The 18,308-nt window shown below is 39.1% G+C and overlaps 1 protein-coding gene across 2 annotated transcripts; it reads right to left on the bottom strand.

The window, feature by feature from the left end:
* Nucleotides 1–247: 247 nt before the first annotated feature.
* On the bottom strand, nt 248–18,028 carry tbx5a (T-box transcription factor 5a). Of its 2 annotated transcripts, none has more exons than XM_063480651.1 (9): nt 17,648–18,028; nt 16,778–16,951; nt 15,877–15,971; nt 14,308–14,427; nt 13,211–13,358; nt 7,638–7,790; nt 4,733–4,824; nt 3,081–3,313; nt 248–1,333 (listed from the first exon to the last, which is right to left on the bottom strand). In XM_063480651.1, the coding sequence occupies exons 2-9, from the start codon at nt 16,919–16,921 to the stop codon at nt 741–743; spliced, it is 1,578 nt and encodes a 525-aa protein (XP_063336721.1). In that variant the 5' UTR covers nt 16,922–16,951; nt 17,648–18,028; the 3' UTR covers nt 248–740. The 2 variants fall into 2 exon arrangements, with proteins under 2 accessions (XP_063336721.1, XP_063336720.1); XM_063480650.1 differs by having other exon boundaries at nt 16,778–16,948.
* Nucleotides 18,029–18,308: the final 280 nt, after the last annotated feature.

Raw genomic sequence — 18,308 nt, 5'->3', positions numbered from 1 at the left:
TTTTGAAGTGCATGTAAGTATGCGAAAACAAAAACAAATCAAAACGAAGCAAAAAACACAAAAACCAAAAAAAATAAAAAATAAAAACCCTTTTGACAGATTTAAGAGTAAGCAAGAGCTACAACAAAGGCTCACACTTGCTTATTCATGGTTTAAGTTATAACAGTTTTACAATGTAACTTGTTAACTACAAAAACTATTTAAAAAATGAGAACTTGGGCTAATATAACAGAAGACAAGTATCCTTTTTTTTGTTTTGTTTTTTACACAAATTTGTTATATAGTCCAAAAAGAGCTTTGTACTTGTGGTTGCAAACACATTTAATGGTCTGACTAAAAATGCGGACATCCAAGAAAAAGCACCGCCGCACGAGGACGCAGTCGACCTGCGGACCACATGCTTCTGAAGCATTTCTGACCTTCTCTTTCGTGTCTGCGTGCTCTGCTCTTGAGCAGTCTTTGCTTCTGCTTTTGTCCAGCTCCTCTTTGTTTGTTTGTTTATAAGTGCACATGCTGTCACAACAAGGTAAGTGATAAGATGCCTTCTCTTCTAGTCAGCACCATCCTACTGTGCACATCCACTGTGAACCAACACTGGTCTCTTTAGGATGAACAGCAAGACCTTTTAAAAAAATATAAATATAAATTCATCTAAACCCTGCCTTGTTTTGGTCCTTTGTTGTGTTTTTCTTTTTTTTTTTTTTTTGTATTTATAGAGTGAGGGGGGAAAAACAACTTCTTTAGCTGTTCTCACTCCACTCTGGCATGATGCTTACACTATGTACAGAGTGGTACTGGTGTGGTGATAGTGTACGTGGTATGCCATGTGTATACAGGTACTCATTTCCCTGCAGACCGGCTGCTGGTGATTGGATCCCAGCCCCGGGACTGCATTGGCGGCCCAGAGTCTGATGGGTCATAGAGCTCTGGTACATTGCAGCGTGGTGGCCATCACCCAGCTGTGGAGAGGCGTGGCCTCCCACCCCACCTAGTCTGGACACCAGAGACCCTGAGGTGAAGTGAGCGGAGAAGTGTTGGTAGGGCAGTCGATCCATGGGCTGCATGGTGGTGACAGAACAGCTTCCATAGGGTGATACACTGGCCCAAGTGTTGCAGCTGATGTCTTCCAAACTGGGAACAGGCTCAGCGCTTTGCGAGGCACTGGCATACATACAGGCCTGCCGCTGGCTAGACTCGCTGCGGTAAGGCCCACCGGAGAGACTGAGGCTCTGAGCGTAGCCAACAGGGCGGTAGTAATGGTCCTCCTCACTCGATGAGCTCTCCAGATATGCTTTCTTGTAGCTGTGATCTCCTGAGTGACAGTCATCATCCACTGCAGGTGGAATTAGAAAGGTGAACAATTGTGTTATTCAAGAGATGGACAATACAAACTGTCATCAAACAGAATGCAATGATTTGCAAATCTCATAAACCGGTATTTAATTTACAGCAGAACACAGAAAACATATCAAATGATTAACTGAGAACATGTGCCACATTAAGAAAACTATTAAGAAAAGCTCATTTTGAATTTGATGGCAGCAACGTGTTTCACAAAAGTTGGGACAGGGCTATGTTTACCACTGTGTAGCATCCCCTCATCTTTAATAACAGTCTGTACATATGAGGGAATTCAGGAGACCAGCTGCTGAACTTTTAGGAGAGGAATGAAGTTCTGTTTTTGCACAGAGCCCGGTTGAGCAGCAGACTCTTGTTCTATGAAGCCATACTGTTGTAATAGATACAGTTCGGGTTTAGCATGGTTGTGCTAAATATATTGGAGCACAATTGCTGTAAAACCTGTATCTACCTTTCAGTACTGATGGTGCCTTTTCAGATGTGCAAGCTGCCAATTCCACATGCACTGATGCATGTCCATACGATGAGAGATGAAGGCTTCTGAGATTTGTACCTTGCTTAAAGCGTAGGCTTTGCCTCTACAGCCACTCTCCACCTTCATTCACAGTATTTGACGTCCATGTTTTCCAAAAAGAATTTCAAATTTGGATTCATCTGCCCACAGAACAGTTTTCCATTTTGCCTGGGTCCATTTTAAATGAGCCTTGGCTCAGAGAAGACAGCAATGCTTCTGGATCATGTTCACATATGGGTACTTCTTTCCATGATAGACCTTTAACTCTGGATGGTGCAATGAACTCTTTTCACAGAAAATGATTTCTAGAAGTGCAATTTTTTCCATGACTGAATCACGCCTGTTTTTAATGCAGTGCCGCCTGATGGCCCGGAGATCACAGGCATCCAATTGATCTTCGGCCTTGTTGCTTGCACACAGAGATTTCTTCAGATTCTACGGATCTTTTGATTATGTAGGGCTGTAGATGATGAGACTTTCAAAGTCTTTGTAGCTTTACATTCAGGAACACTATTCTGAAATTGCTCCTAATTTGTACATGCATTTTGTTGCTGATGTGGCTTCTCTGCCTCTCTTGGATGCTCTTTTTTTAATCTCCACTCATGTTACTGACCTCTGGCAAATTAGCCTAATTAGGATCTTATGTAAAAATTTTCCTCATTTTCCCCTCCAGCTGTTTCTTTTTTGCAACACTTCCATTTCCAGCCTTTTGTTGTCCCATCCCAACTTTTTAGAGACATGTTTCTGCCATCAAATTCATAATGAGCTTGTATTTTTCCATGAAATGTTAAAATGTCTCAGTTTAAACATCTGACATGTTTCCTATGTTCTACTGTGAAGAAAATGTAGCTTTATTAGACTTTCCAATAAAAGCATTTTGTGTTTATTTGCATGGCATTCCAGATTTTCTAGAACTGGGGTTGTACATGACATATAGCAATATTAAACAGCAGACACTATATTTTAAATTACTCTTTGTTTAACGTAACACATCTCACATCATTTGTTTTAGTTTACAAATCTTCGTGTACACACATGATGTGTTCAAGAATAAACATTTATTTAAAAAAATATTATAAATAAAAGACACAATTTAGAAACATAGAAACAAAGTGTGTTATAGCTAAGAACAATGTATGGAGAGTGACTACTGAAAAAACCCCAATCTACCCTCTTCTACACTAGTCTCCATATTAGAGTCGCCTACCTTTCCTCTTGATACAGTGGTACTCTTGGCCATGCTCATGAGGCAGGGGGTAGGAACCCGACTGGGGCAGCATGTCCTGTGAACTGCTTGTGACACCATTTTCACACTGGGAGTACTGGGAGCTCAGGCTGTTTGGTGTGGCCAGGCCTTGGACCTCCCCGCTAAACGGACTCTGGCTGGAGCCCACTCTCTGCCGCACTGTACTGCGAGGCACTACCGGATACTCCTTGGTACTACGTGCACACACAAACGATCACAGTTGTTAGTTGTTATCTTCAACTATAATTTGCTGTCAACAAAGCAGAACTATTTTAATCTTCCGGATTTCATCTTAAGATCATTTCTCAAAGACAACCAACGAGGATCACCATCAGTGATTTACTTCCACTTAGGACACACAGAGAAAAACGTCTCGGGGGGGGGAAAATATTCAGTCCAAAATACCAGGATGTATTTCACCCCTATAAATCCTCAGGATCCATCAATAGATCATTTTGCTACTTCTAGTTCTTTGATTTCAGGGGTAGATTCAGTTGAAAACCTGACCTGGTTTTGCAATAAGCTCTCCCCTTAATATTGTAACCAAGAGCAGACGTGCTTTGCTTACTGTCCTCTGCAGGATTGGACAAAGGCATGAAAGATTGATAGTGTGGTTTGGACTCTCACCAACTTCTATAGATTTACAAGTTTTGATAGCTGAAATGCATTTCACTTGAAACGTTTCATTAGCTCGTGGAACGCACCTACTTAAAGAAACTTAACGTGCGTCTAGTACAATCAGGCATGCAGTTTTTTATAAAGCTACTTTTTTTTTTGCTGCAACGCTGATTGTGAGGTACTTGATCATTATTCTGTGCATCAGAATAAAGGTTTTAGAGTGGATGCATTCTTCTAACACCTTATGGAAACACCAAACAACTTTTCCTGTTTGGTCTGATTTGGGATTTTTTTTTCTCCTCATTTGAATTCACATAGAGTCTGAACTGGCTGCCCAAAGGGGGTTGGGTTTTTTCAAAACCAGATTTTCTCCTTTGAAAAAGTGTTTTCCACGCAGTACGGACTCATGCTCCATTCCTCATCTGGACTGAATAATAGAGCGAGGGAGGGGAGAGATCAATGTGGTCGTGTAGTGCCTTGGCTGCCTGACCAAGAGATACCACCAGTTCAGCACAAATGCGTGCCCCCCCCCCCCACACACACACACACACCACCAACACACACACACAGCACAGTCCACATAAGGAGTTGGAACATCCTGGTAGAAAGAGCTCTATGGAAGAGAGATGTTACAGTTGTGTTTCAGAGGTTCTGCCAGATCAGCCATAAAAGTCTTCAGCATGAAAACTGGCTGACTATCAAGAACTACACTTACATCATTGAAAATAACACTCACTGAAAATAACACATACGACTGGTTTGCATTTGGGTGATTGAGGGATTAAAGTGGGGCTCGTTAAGTGACAGTGTGACCAGGATGTCAGTAATCCCTGCCTAATTGAGGTAACATTTATCTACTCATTTCACAACATTTAGCATGGGTCAGTATTTCCATATGTCAGAAGCAGGATCTATGAAAGAAAAAAAAGAAAAGAAAAAGAAAAGCAAGCAAGAATAACGTGCATTTTGATTGGGTTTTTTTTCTCCACATTTACCTTTGCATTCTGGACATCCGGTGCAATTCCATGTCATCGCTACCACGGAATCCTTTTGCAAATGGGTTGTTCTCGATCTTCAGCTGGGTTATCTGTAAGAGCAAACACACGAAGTGTCAGTAACATGCACTGTTGCAGTAAGAGTCAATTGTTGTGCTGCTTATGTCATTTCATTGTCAGCTGCGTTTAAAAGCACCCAATTACAGCCAACCCACACACGCATTGAAATAGCAGCTATTTAAAAGCAGCATTTCGCCGTGTGCCAGACTGTCAGACAAGACAAGTCCTCTTCAACTCAGGGGTTTTATGATGACAATATTAAACATATTTTTTGGAGAAAACCGGGGCTTTACGGGTTTTTTTGGATGCATGTAAGTGTTCACAAGCTACCCAAGAGTGAAATAACAGATCATATTTCCAGAAACCTGAGATACTTTCTGAGCTGAGTTCCTGAGTGCAATAGTTCAATAAAAACATGTCTAAATAAATCATCTTTCATTGCTTAATTTATGATGTTACATTAGATGATGTCTAGCTTAGGAGATAGCTGGCTCGTGCATGACAGATACAAATCATAAGACTTATTCTATGACTTAATGTTTTGGTAAAAAACCTCTCTATCAATACCAAACAAATAGAAGCAGAAATTACTTTCAGAGCCACCCATAAACAATAAGTTAATCCCAGAGTGGTTTAACCCAATCCCGGGATATCCCTCTCGTGAGCAGTGGTTTCTGGCAGGTAATTAGCTGGCAGCTCTCGTGTGCTTCCAGCTTTTTGACAAGACTGGAAGTTTGTGTGCACGCTGGCTGACACTTTCACCAAACCTTGTAAAATCTCTCATGTGACACTTCGCTAGCTTCTTGTTAATACGAGCTGTCTGTCAGATCATTTATACATTGTCTCATCATTTTAAAAGTTTGGCATTAAAAGTTCAGAGTCTATTTCGCCCTTTTTACCCCCCTGCATGTCTGCCCAAAATACACCTAGACAAATAATTATCCAGTCCAACAATCTTATTCTCAGCTGAGTTTACAGAGAAAAAATTAAATATTTTACAAAAGATTTTGTTCTGACTAGAATTAGCAGATAGGAGGAAACACAGAAAAAAACAATTTGGGAGTAGACTCAGACAATGAGTCGAAATTCAAAGACTGTAGTTTGACTAGGCTGTGTCCAAACTGTGCTCATTAAAATAACTGAGGCTGACATAAACACATTTCCAGATGCAAAATGAAGTGAAGTAGTTCAAGTAAGATTTTTTTTTTTAAAGAAAAAAACAAAACTATGAGCTGGTCTTAATTCATCTTCCCAGTTTGACAAAAATCTTAAGAAAACATACCACTCCAGAAACCTCAGTTTCTGGAAAAAATGCTTTAATTACAGCTACGACAGGAAAGAGCTGAAACCAGAGACTTTGACCATTTCATTAGCTGAGAGTCTAACAGGTGAATTGGACACATGCCTGCAGCACGTAGCCCACTCCTTTTGGCAGGCTTAAAACTGTTTGATTAGACAAATGTGGCAAGAAAAAAAAGAGCCTCGAAACCCGAAATGCCCCTTTCTTTCCTGCAGGTCTGGAAAGCCCTAATAATTAGCCCGCAGTTACGATCTCAGCCCCTAGTAACAGGCTCGAAAATAATGAATGGTTTCTACAGAATGTTGGTCATTTGTGCTTCCTGTTCCCAGAAGCCCGGAGACCTGGATTGGCTGCGGGGACATTATGAGCTTTCGCCCCTTTCTCCCATATTCCCCAAACTAAAAACATATAGGCCTGCATGGTTAAAGGATGTTAAACAGATGCTGTTTGCCGATATTTGTATTCCCAAGATTTTTCCCCCCCTCTCCCAGAAATGTGGACAGTGTAAATATTGAATTTTATTCCTGCTACTTTCACAAGTCTGAACACGCAATGGCAACTTAAAAAAACAAAACAAACAAAAAGAAACTACGAGGCTGTGCGGCACAAGAAATCACATCTTTAACTCTAATCTGATGTTATAAGTTTCCAGATTTCAGATACGTGAAAAACAAGGGTGATTCCAAGGTTTTCTGTTTCCAATTAAACACGGTAAGAAACTTAATTTACAACTCAATAATGTTAATTAAAGCTCCGTCGTTAACCAAGAAAGAGAAGCTTAGAAAATAAATGAAAAAAGGCAAACATTTGAATAGCATATGTAAAATCTGGTTTCCCTTGTGCGGGTATATGTAATTAAATCTTCAAAGTTTTTAGACTGAGATCTGTTTTTTGCGCGTCTATATACGAGCAATGCGTAAAGAAAGCTTAGAAATAAAGCATGCAGTGATAGTCTCATCTACACTGAAATAGAATGAAAATAAAACACCAACAAATGAATTAAAAAAATAATTACTAGAACTGTTTCAAAGCAGGTAGTTATTTATCTCCAACGAAAGCCTTAATAATAAAATCATGCCATGGACTTGGGTCTGTGAAACGTGTTCTAGTCAGGAATCTGAAGTTTTCCTTTAATCTGCCAGCAGCTGAGTTTAATATCAGCGATTTTCAGTGAAAAACTTTAAACTCTCAAAGAGCTATTATTTCCCCTCTCCTTTAATCCAACAGAAGACCAAGAGCTGCATAAAAAATTGACAAAAAAATTATTATTAAAAATAATTTGCGCAAAAATTATAAACACATTTTAAAAAACAACTTCAATGTGAAATCGACCTTTGCGCAATCCTGCATTTGCACCGGGGGCATTTTTGAGAGCGCAACAGGCTGCATGGTTCTGTTTGCACAACTGATTTTTTCCCTCTTTATATTTACCTCCGTTTGAAACACTGTGGAATTTTAACCACCCCATAAAATACGTAAACCTAAAGCTGCCCCTTTCGCGAAAATAAATGAATAAAAATATCCAAAAATACCCCGAGGTTTTACCTTATGGTTCTGATAGGATGTCACCGCAATGAAAGACGTTTCCGGGAAGACGTGAGTGCAGAAGGCCGTGTTTTTGGAACCAAAGCCATTATTTTCATCCGCTTTCACGATGTGAATCCTCGGTTGATACTTGTGCATCGAATTGAGGATGATCTGCAATAAAGAGAAAGTGGCGTTACACACATATATTTGGCGTCATTTCTAAAAATAAAATTAAAGATGAGATACACCCTACCAGTCCTCAAATGTGGTTTTTTTGAGTGCGCATTTTTTTTAAAGATTTAAAATCGCCTTTTGTAAGAAAACACTTTACCATATTTTTGTTATAATAATAATAATAAAAATAATAAATGTTAGTAAGACATTAGTCATTTTTACGCATGAGCAACATGCTGACATGATAAGATTACAGTCTATTTTGCAAAAGGTCTATTTCAGTACTTTCACCAACGCACTGGTCTGCTTATACTTCTCAATAAAATTGTTTTTGTCCCTGTAATTTTACGAATTCTGTCTACTTTGTAATGGAATCCACTTTTCCTCTCAAAACGTCTAAGCTGAGCTATAGTTTCTGAAAAACACAAACACTTGTTTGGCCAAAAAACTTTTATTGAACTACAAATTGTAACGAAAGTTTTATTTTTACCTTTTTATAGATATTTAAAATAAAATCGGCCAATTGCATTCTTCTTCTTCTTCTTCTTCTTTACTTTTTTTTTATTTTTTATACAGCACAGTCATTTAAACATTCCTCGTGTTTTAAATAGAATAAAGATTTAAAATGTTCTAATTAAACCCTTTAAAAATATAAATTGTCTCTCACTGTAATTATTACTGCAGTGACAGTGATTTACCATGTTATTTATACAGCACCTCTCATGGCAGTCACACAGATAAATGCAGGAGATAGACATATGCATGCCCTCTTTCTTTATATTCTGTTACCTTACTAAACCAGCCTATGAGAACTACAATGAACAGAATGAACCTGTCTTTTGAGGCACTATCGAAAGTTAGTCAAGGCCATCAATCTTAAAGAAATATTATTTATTTATTTTATTTTAATTCCCATTAAATTCTTCTAATAAAAATGACGGTAATTGCTTTTTAATTGACTTACCCCTGCATTCGGTCCTATACCCATTCCTCCTATATTTTATCTGAAAGAGTGTTTTTGAACCTGCGTCTCAGTGCTAGCATGAGAAGAGCCGGGGGATTGCCCTGACCTCCAGTACCTATGTGGGCATCCTGCAGTATTACACAGACATAACCCAGAGTCTTTTCTCAGAGGCGAATGAACCATAGAGACCTACATAGATAATACAATAGTCATCCATTATTAATTCCCAGTTGAACTTGATCTCATTTCATGCTGGAATAGGTTTTTGTAATGGGCAGGAGAAAGTGTTTTTCAGCTGCCTGCCATGCACCTTGTAGATGCAAACTATTTAATGGAAGTAAGTGACAGAAAACATCAGTCAGGATTTGTTTAGTGGATCACTTCAGTTACATAAGCAGGCGCAGCTTTTTGTTTTTGTGGATTTTTCCAGTATTGCAGTTTTGTCAGGGTGTATTTGAAAAACAAAAAAAACAAGCAAACAAAAAAACTTCTTTCATGTGTCTGTTAAGCAGCAGTCCCTATGTCTTAATATTTAGAATCATTAATGTAGACTTCAAAACACGACTCAAAACTATGTAAACTGTGCAAAGAAAAAGCAGGGTAAATGGCAGATTTTCTCATGCATTCATTGCCTGCTTATTTCTTAGTTTGCATATATGTCCAAGATTGGAACAAACCACAACAACTAGTCCACTGATGCAAACATGTCATACAGCACCCTGTATGGTTTAAGAGGCTAAAAATGTCTGTCATGAAGACATATTAGAAGTTGCATAGATGTGTAAATGCACATTTCACCATGGAAAATAGCATGGCCCACTAACCGTGGGTTCCTAAAGTCCAGTATTTGTGCTATTAGGATGGGATGTGGTAGTAAGGAGGGGGTAGCTGTAGACCACCCACTGGGGACCCAGCATACGCCTCAACTCCGTGGCCCAGTCACTGCCCTGCCTGGTTCCCTGTATCTCTGCCTCAACCCCCCCTAGCTTCTGGATGATCACATTTAATGATAGTGAAGGATCACTTTGGGTCCCGGGCTGCTGCCCTTTTACTTTCAAGTTCCTCCACATCAGAGAGTTTCCCCAAGCTTCAGGATTAGCAGTCTTTGTACACCACCATCTATTGCTCATCACACACTGCCATTCAAATATAAACAGTGTGATCCTCACACTCCACCCTCATGCACAAAACATGTGTGGGAAGACTGGGAGATGAGTGCAGCAGCAAACTGATGGGTAAGACAAATAACACTGAGAAATATTCTGGGAGTTGAGACAGACATCAGAGCAAAAACTACAGATTGGCATGAAACAGAAACAAAAACAAACTATTCAGGAATTCAGATACGGAAAAAAACACCACTTAATTCTGTAATTTTGTGACCAAACTAGTGCTGTTTTGGAGGTTTTGATATGTATCGACGGATATGAATAACAAGCAACAAAGCAATACACTTTGTTAAAGCCAAAGTACAGAGGGATTAAATTTAAGATACTTGAATCACAAATAAAATTACTTACAACAAAATAGCACTTGCTAGTAAATATGCTATATACAAAACTTAAATTATAATGTTGCAGATGGCAAAGTTTAACCTTTAACTAATAAGAATACAAAATTTTTACACTTTGGGGCAGTTTAATGTATAACTTTTTTTTTTTAAAGAAGATACTTATGTAAGTAGAATCATGGAAACTAAAAACCAAATAGCTAGCCAAAACTGTTACCTAAAGTCAGTGAGTATATATACTTAGTTACTTCACAAAATTAGAACATTATGATTAATAATTGTCTCTTTAAATAAATCTCTTTTAAGATACACACTTCTTTAAAATGCAGTACCTAGCTTCGCTATAACTAAAACACATTACCATTGAAATAAACTGCTTAGTGAAACAGACCTCCGCCTCAACACTTTCATACGACGAATATGTAAAATATCAGAAAAATGACTTATGTGCGTGTAACCTTTTACATACTGTGTATAATTTAAAAATCCTGTTCCTTGCAAATATCCTTCTGCTCACTTCAACCCACTATTCTTCACTATATTTCTACACAAAACTTAATAAAATAGCAAATCTACAAGATTTTCTCATAACATTTCCAGAGCTCCTTGAAACTTCCTTCTTTCATGATTCGCACTAAAATGTTTGCTATAACAAATTTGTTTTAAGAGTGAGGGTTACACTCCACTGTTATGCAATACGGTTCAATGGGTTATAAAGCTGTCACAAACCAAAAACAGAACAATTAACCTTGCATTAAGACAAAGGCACCACATGCTCTGAGATTCATTCCTAAGCTGAGCTCAGTCCTGCCCGGCCCACTGACGCCTATGTTTTACAGACATTTCTAGAAGAAAACCTCAGGCCAGTCCTGTATTGGTCTAATCAGCATCAGCAATATGTTTTGGTCTCATGTCTCACTGCTAGTAATTATAAATCATCTACAAGTTATTTCAACCAGCTGGACCAACAAGCTGATGGAGTATATTTCTGGACAGCCACCAGTGCTTCATTTATGAATCCCATGGTGCTCTCTCCCAGCACGAAAGAGGGCGAGCCAGGAACCACTGCAACCAATCAAAAACGCACTTTAACCCAAAATTCACAGTGCTGCTCACATTCCGACTGAGACTCAGTTTCATCTCACCAGCTGTGCTTTGGCAAGGGAGCAGTTCCTTTAGGTGCCATGTGGACAGATAGTGGCTTGTGTGTGCTAAAATTCATATGCATTTTTCCGTGGGTAACTTTGAAAGCTGAAACCAGCTTCACTTTGATTCATTACCACACTGAAACCAACGCCTTAAGTGGATGCAGAAGTATTCATAGGAATATAGTATAATGGCAACAATGCACTCAATAATTGGTCATATGCAATGAGATCATTTTTTTTTTTCAGAATCGAGCATTGTGCAGTAATACGTCTCTAAAAGCAAAACCAAACAAACACAGCTTGCTTTAAGGAATGTTTTCTCATGAAAGCAAACCAGCTGTTGAGGTAACCTTTGCCAACTTTATAATTGTATTTTCCTTTAATGGCTAAGCCTGTTAGTAAGAAAGTTAACTGTGTGGATGCTCTGTTTCTACAACAAGACATCTAATTAGGCCTAAATGTACCCGTCGAGATACCTTTCTTCATGAAAACCTGCCGCCAAAGGGCCCATTTGTTGATGAAGTAAGTGATGTTTGTACTTTCTGCTTTGGGTAAGACAGGAATCACAAAAGCCTGAGGCCAGATAGGGAGTTTAGAATAATGAGGAGTTAAAGCTAGGAAATAGGTACCATACAGCCTCTTACTGCTGAGAGGGGTGAAGGAGATGGTGGGTGGTGGTGCAATTGCCCTTTTCCTTTTTCCTAAAAAAGTTCCCAGTTGATCTCTTCTACTCATGCAAGCTGAATTCCAGGAGGTCCATGGCTAATGCACCTAGGGGGTGCTATAATAACACTGTGCTACAAAAGGTATGTTACTAACACCTTCATAGCAAACATATTACATATTAAAGAATAAGATGATGGCATGATAAGAAAAAAATATTTGTCTCAATCTGGAATATTTATCTAAAGATCACAGAGACTCTTCAAAACATCTCAGGAGATTCCACTTTGGGAAAGTAAAGTAGAAAAAACCTTCATATGGCACGAAATTTCCTCTATATTTCCTTTTTTGTGTTTAAAGTATATCAGGCTTATTATTATTATTATTATTATTATTATTATTATTATTATTATTATTATTATTATTATAATAGCAGTAGTATAGTATAGTGGTGGTAGAAGTATTTGCATCTAATTGAACACCACAAGTATTTCACTATTTAAAATTAATTTTGTGACGTTTTCAACATCAGAATGCATTTCATTACTTACTATTTTCGTATTCATTTTAACACTGCAAGTTACATTTCCCTCACAAAAAATGGGAAAAAAAAGACAAAACATAAAAAATATAAACATATCTATATAATAAAACGTATACCCTCCATCAAAGCGATGGATGGATGGATGGTTAGATGGAATTTATCAAACGATTTACTTTCACTAAAACACATCTTTACAGAAGCAACTTAATAAAGTTTGGGCTCCACAGGTGCAGTGAAAGAATGACTGAAAGATTATGTTTAAGTTTTAATACATATTTAACAGATCAAATGCAATCAATCAATTTAATCAATTTAAAATGTGTGTAAAATATTTAACCTCAAGAAAACAATAAAACGTACTTTTGATTAGCTGCGAGTAGTAATAATAATAATAATAATAATAATAATAATAATAATAATAATCTGTTAGGCATTTTTATATAAATGGCGATGCAGAGACCTGCAGATAAGCATTTAGTGCCATCATGTAACACGTCGGGCCTTAACGGATTCTCGGGATTTGGGTCAGTGCAACACCAGGTTAGCAATCATATGGTTAAATAGTATTGATGATAGGCAGGCACCTACGTGTCCGAACGGGTCCAGGTGGTTGTTGGTCAATTTCAGCTTCTGGAAGGAGACGAGCTGCCTCATCCAGTGAGCCCCCGTGGCGGGAGAGTCCGGGTGAACGTAGAGTCTCCCGGGCATGGCAGGCTCTGCCTTCCCAGTCACAGACCTGATACACAGCAACACAGTCACACGCTTAGAAACTTGCTGGACTAACACTCACGTGCTAGCCGCAACTGAGTCGGTCCTAACATGTCGAAAGAAGCAGAAGATAATGCCTGTGGATAAAATTTAATAATAAACTAAAATTTAATTATAAACGGAAAGCTTAAATTAGTGGGGCACCGTTTCTAATTATTACGCACAAAATGGCGCAATATGGGACTTTGCGCACTTAAAGTTCTAAACTATGGGTGATTACCTCTTTTTCAAAACTTTGCTTTATTAATTTTAAACTTCAGTACATAAGGAAGCGGTCTGTACTGCGCCATTGTTGGATATGGATTGCTTCTAGTCACGTTAGACGTTAAAGGCACTATTTTGCAACATATGTGGAACGAGGGGAGAATTAGTTTCAGGGCGTGCTTAATGCGTCGTCAGTGGCATCATTGGCATGTAGCTAGCAATATTAAAGGCTCTGACACAAAGAAGAAAGACCCGCTTGGAGAACGACTCTAGACAAACAGCCGTGTGAAAAAAATCTTTGATGCAGTGCACATGTAGGCAAGGAAAAGTTTATCTCGTTGCTTTCAGCGCAGAAAACTCAGCACTGACAGAAACATTTCTGCCTGCTGACTTCATTTCTTGGCAAATATTAGAAAAAACACAGTTAATAATTCTCCCGGAAATAATATATTCACTTCCGATTCCCGTCCATCACGACAATATAACGCTCCCTGCTGCAAATAACTCCAGAGAGAGCGAGAAAACGAGAGACTAGCTGAGATCCCCCTTCCCAACCCCCCCCCCCCAAAAAAAACAAACAAAAACAAAAATAAAATAAAAAAACACCAAAAAAAACAACAACCAATGACCCAGATTTTCATCGGTGCGTAAAAGTATATGTTGGCAAGGCAAATCCTTTTAGAGAAGCGTTGCTGTGTTATGTTTTTACGTACCATTTATTGTCGGCGAATTTGTATCGATGGTCGTCAGCTGGAACAACATCCATAAGTAGAATGTATTTCGTTTTAGGGTTTAATCCTGTTACCTTCACTTTGAAGCTGGGAAACATTCTCCTGTACAGGAAAATAAAGTGTAGTGGACACGCGAGAAAAAAATAAGTACATGACTACTCACACCTATTAACACACACACACACACACACACACACACACACACACACACACACACACACACACACACACACATATATATATATATATATATATATATATATATGTATATATATATATATATATATATATGTATATATATATATATATATATATGTGTATATATATATATATATATATATATATATATATATATATATATATATATATATATATATATATGAAATCAAATGCTTTCGTAATAAAGCCTGTGCCATTCACTCTTTAATAAGCAAACCAAAAGTAAATAATATTTTGAAGCATAGAGAAAGGTTAAGTGGGAGGATTTAAAACATATAAATATCCGTCTTTGGTGTTTGGAGGGGAAAATCTTACTTTCAAGGCAGGGCGTTGGATCTGAGAGGAGCCATTATAATTTTTTTTTCAATATGTTCCAGACCATTTTTTTTTATACGTGCAACATCCCTCTAGTAAATCTTTTGGATATTTGGTAGCTGTCATATTGCAGAAAACACACACATACACGGAGAGAAACACTAAGCTCTCCCACGAGTGAAAGGGAAGGGCTAACGGACGAGGATGGATGCTGTGTAATATCATCTCTTGCCAAAAACAGGAGTGAAATGATTGACGGGAATATAATGGAGACTTTTTGCAGCTGTAAGAAAACAACTGCCTTCTGCCCGCGCTGGAGAGCACATCGAAATGCAGCAATGTTCAACTGTAAATATTCCTCATTTGTAGGAGCCTGTGCACGCGGTGCTCCGAAGCTATTTGACATAAAAAGTCATCGGGCGCATATAAAAGTTCACACTCAGGCGACATGAGCTGTTTTGACTGGATACAGTCTGAGGGCGACCGTGGAGCTGACAGCAGGACACATTCACTCACGCGGTCCCTGCACAACATGCTGTTGCACACGTGTTGGATCACAAGAAGTGTCTGCACGCAGTTACACACACACACCTGCAGCGGATACAGAGAAAACGGCGCAAAAGGCAGCCCTTATGCTCTTTAATGTCTTTATTTCAACGCAAAGAAACAATCGGTAACATTTTACACAAGGGGGCACGTTTTGCACGTTGGCTCTCTCGCTGTATCACATTTCCCAACAAGGCCACCCAGACTAAAATATGGACCGGTAGTGCTGCAGAACACTAAAGCGTCCACCAGATGCTCTTGTGTTTTCTCTGTGGTTCTGTACGGTTCCAGATCCCCACGCAAGAAAATTCCAGTCTGGTTTATAGTTTATATTTAAGCTCGAAAATCGGCCAAGATAACTAAACGCCTCATCAACAAGCAGACACGCAGTCAATGAACCCATTAGTCATACTGAACTCTTTCTAATCGCGATAATAATAATTATAATGAAAATGTTTTAGATGCTCCTACCGTCCCGCTTTGGTGATGATCATCTCCGTCCCCACCTCGTGAAACTTCATCCATAGTTCCCTTTCGTGCAGGTAGACCTTTATTCCCTCCATTCCCTTCAAAGTAAAACATGTATGGTTTTTCTAAAGTTGCATTATAGATAGAGGTGTCATGCACTAGTCTGCATGCATTTAAGGCCTTCTGAGTTCAGAGGTTGTTAAAAAAAACAAAACTGTAGGTCTAATATTTAGTGTTTGATTAAAACACTTTTAAAAAATTCAAATAAAATGCAAATACTTTGGACAACCGAGTTGTACGCTGAGAGCTAAGCTGTAAATAATGCAGAGGATAATAAGCTTATGAATTAGCAATTTAAAACCAGCCATAATACCGTAGCCTTTAACTTGTTCAGCCTTTGGCGTGAAAACTGAAGCAGCAAACACGATTTTATAATAATAAAGTCAAAGCTAATGTGTAGCAATGAACATAAACCCACACAGAATTCATCTGTAATGCTATATGACTATAAACTATAACACAGTTACGCTATGAAGCTTAACAGAAACTAAAAATTTGCTGAGACTTTGCTGAAGTTGTTTCACAAAGTTGTTCACAAATTAAAAAAAAAAAAATCACTAGTGGACTAAATATCAGATCCAATCACATTTCTATCTCCAAACAGCGTAAATATATACGCTGAAAGAGCTAAAATTAGCAGAAATACTCCATTCACTATGCGGACATTTGTTTTTAAGTCATGATTTATATTTTATATTTTAACGCCAAGAACAACAAGGTATCTGCCTGCTTCTGACAAAAAAACGCCTTGGCTATTTTTCCCTGCAAATGAGTGAATGTGACCCCTAAGTCCGCAGCTTGCAGCCTGAAGCAGTGAGAGTGAGGCCTGCAAGCCGGCACTGACCTGCTGGATGTAAGTTGTCTGTGATGAGGGGGATTTGCTTGAGGTCCCGTTCTGTTTCTCTGATTTATTATCGCTCTGTAATTCTCTCGAATCCGAGCCACCTGGAGAGTTTTGGAGGACAAAAGTCTCCTCTTGGTCCGCCATGACCGGAGCTCCGAAAACTACACGTCGCTGCTGGGAGACGGAAACAGAGATGTCAGTGTGTGCAGCTCGACCCTCTTAACTAACTGAAGACAAACTTTCAGGACATTGTGTTAATATGAATTTAGAGACACACAAATAAGCTTCATTTGCACTGTGTAATCACATTTATTGTTCTTGTTGTTACTATTTTGTCAAGTGGAGAAATGAAAATACTTTTTTGATAGCTCAGAAATGAAAGCATAACATATGTAAATATAACACACATGATAGAAAGCCTTCATGTTAATGGCATGAGCTAAAAGTTTAAACCCAAAGCATTTTAATACTCTTAATAATTGCTCAGTGCAATGTGTTTTTCACAAATACAGGTCATTTTATTCGGCATGTGTTATTCTTAGGAGAATAACTTCAATATTCACAACATTACTAAACTATTAGGACTTTTATTGTGACACACTGAAGCAGGGCCTCGCTTTTTCCCCTGCATGCTCCCAGAACTAAACACATGAGCTGTATTGCTCTGCGAGGCGGCGATCAAAGCAAAAATAAATCGCAGAGGTGCCTCCTAAAGAAAAGAAAAAAAAAGTCATTTGCACTCAGACGGTGTCACTTCAGCAGACAGCTGCGATTCCTGCAACGTGGAGTAGCATTTACTACGATGTGGGCGAGTTATGAAATGCAGTCACGGTGGGTACACGCAGTCGGTTCAGATCAGGATCAGCTTACCTAAAAACCAAAAACAGGTCGCAGGCTGCAGCTGGCCCAGCAGAGAATAGCAGTGTAGCCTTGAAAACGTCCAGCGCCCCGTCCAAAAAATAAGAAATCAATCAAAAATCAGATAATCCAGGCGTTTTTCTCGAAGAAGCTGCACGAACTCCCCATGAATCCCCACTGTTTCTCCCCTCAGTTAGTTCCTACACAGCGGAGTCAAAACCACGCAGATCCTCGCGGAGCTCGCTGACAGCTACACGGCGCTGCTCGGTGCCTTATTGTTGCATTTTACAGTGGAGGTGCGTTTTGTGAGCCTACTCTGCCGATGGCATTTAGCAGTAAGCTGTAGCCTATTCCCAGCGGAGCAGGTCCGTCACCTCCTCCGTCCCTCCTCTCTCTCCCAGCCTCTGGTTTTTCAGGAGCTACGTCTCCCTCTCTCTCGTGCGCGCTCCCTCTCCAACTCTCCGCTGCGAGTCGCTGACCAACCGTGCGAAGCGGAAACTGAGTCCGCTACGTAGAAGTGCCGGTGTGGGGCTATGAGGGAGGAGGATGGGGAGGTGGGGAGGTGTTGCCTTTGCAGGAAGAGCATTGGTTTATGTCCCCGGCAATAATTCCTTACTGATACACACCCCAGTTCTTCTTATTTATCCACTCCAAACCTCTTCGTGATCCCACT

This window comes from Pelmatolapia mariae, linkage group LG7 (genome assembly GCF_036321145.2).
Source record: "Pelmatolapia mariae isolate MD_Pm_ZW linkage group LG7, Pm_UMD_F_2, whole genome shotgun sequence".
Lineage (NCBI taxonomy): Eukaryota > Metazoa > Chordata > Actinopteri > Cichliformes > Cichlidae > Pelmatolapia > Pelmatolapia mariae.
This window is presented reverse-complemented; position numbering and strand designations above follow the sequence as displayed.

Bases quoted from the DNA above. Each gene is read 5' to 3' on its own strand.
- tbx5a (XM_063480651.1), bottom strand. From the start codon at position 16,921: ATGGCGGACCAAGAGGAGACTTTTGTCCTCCAAAACTCTCCAGGTGGC. The intron at 3,314-4,732 runs GTAAATGTGGAG...GTGTGCACGTAG, and splicing joins CGGATGTCCAGAATGCAAAG to TACCAAGGAGTATCCGGTAG. The intron at 1,334-3,080 runs GTAGGCGACTCT...TTCCACCTGCAG, and splicing joins CCACTGTATCAAGAGGAAAG to TGGATGATGACTGTCACTCA.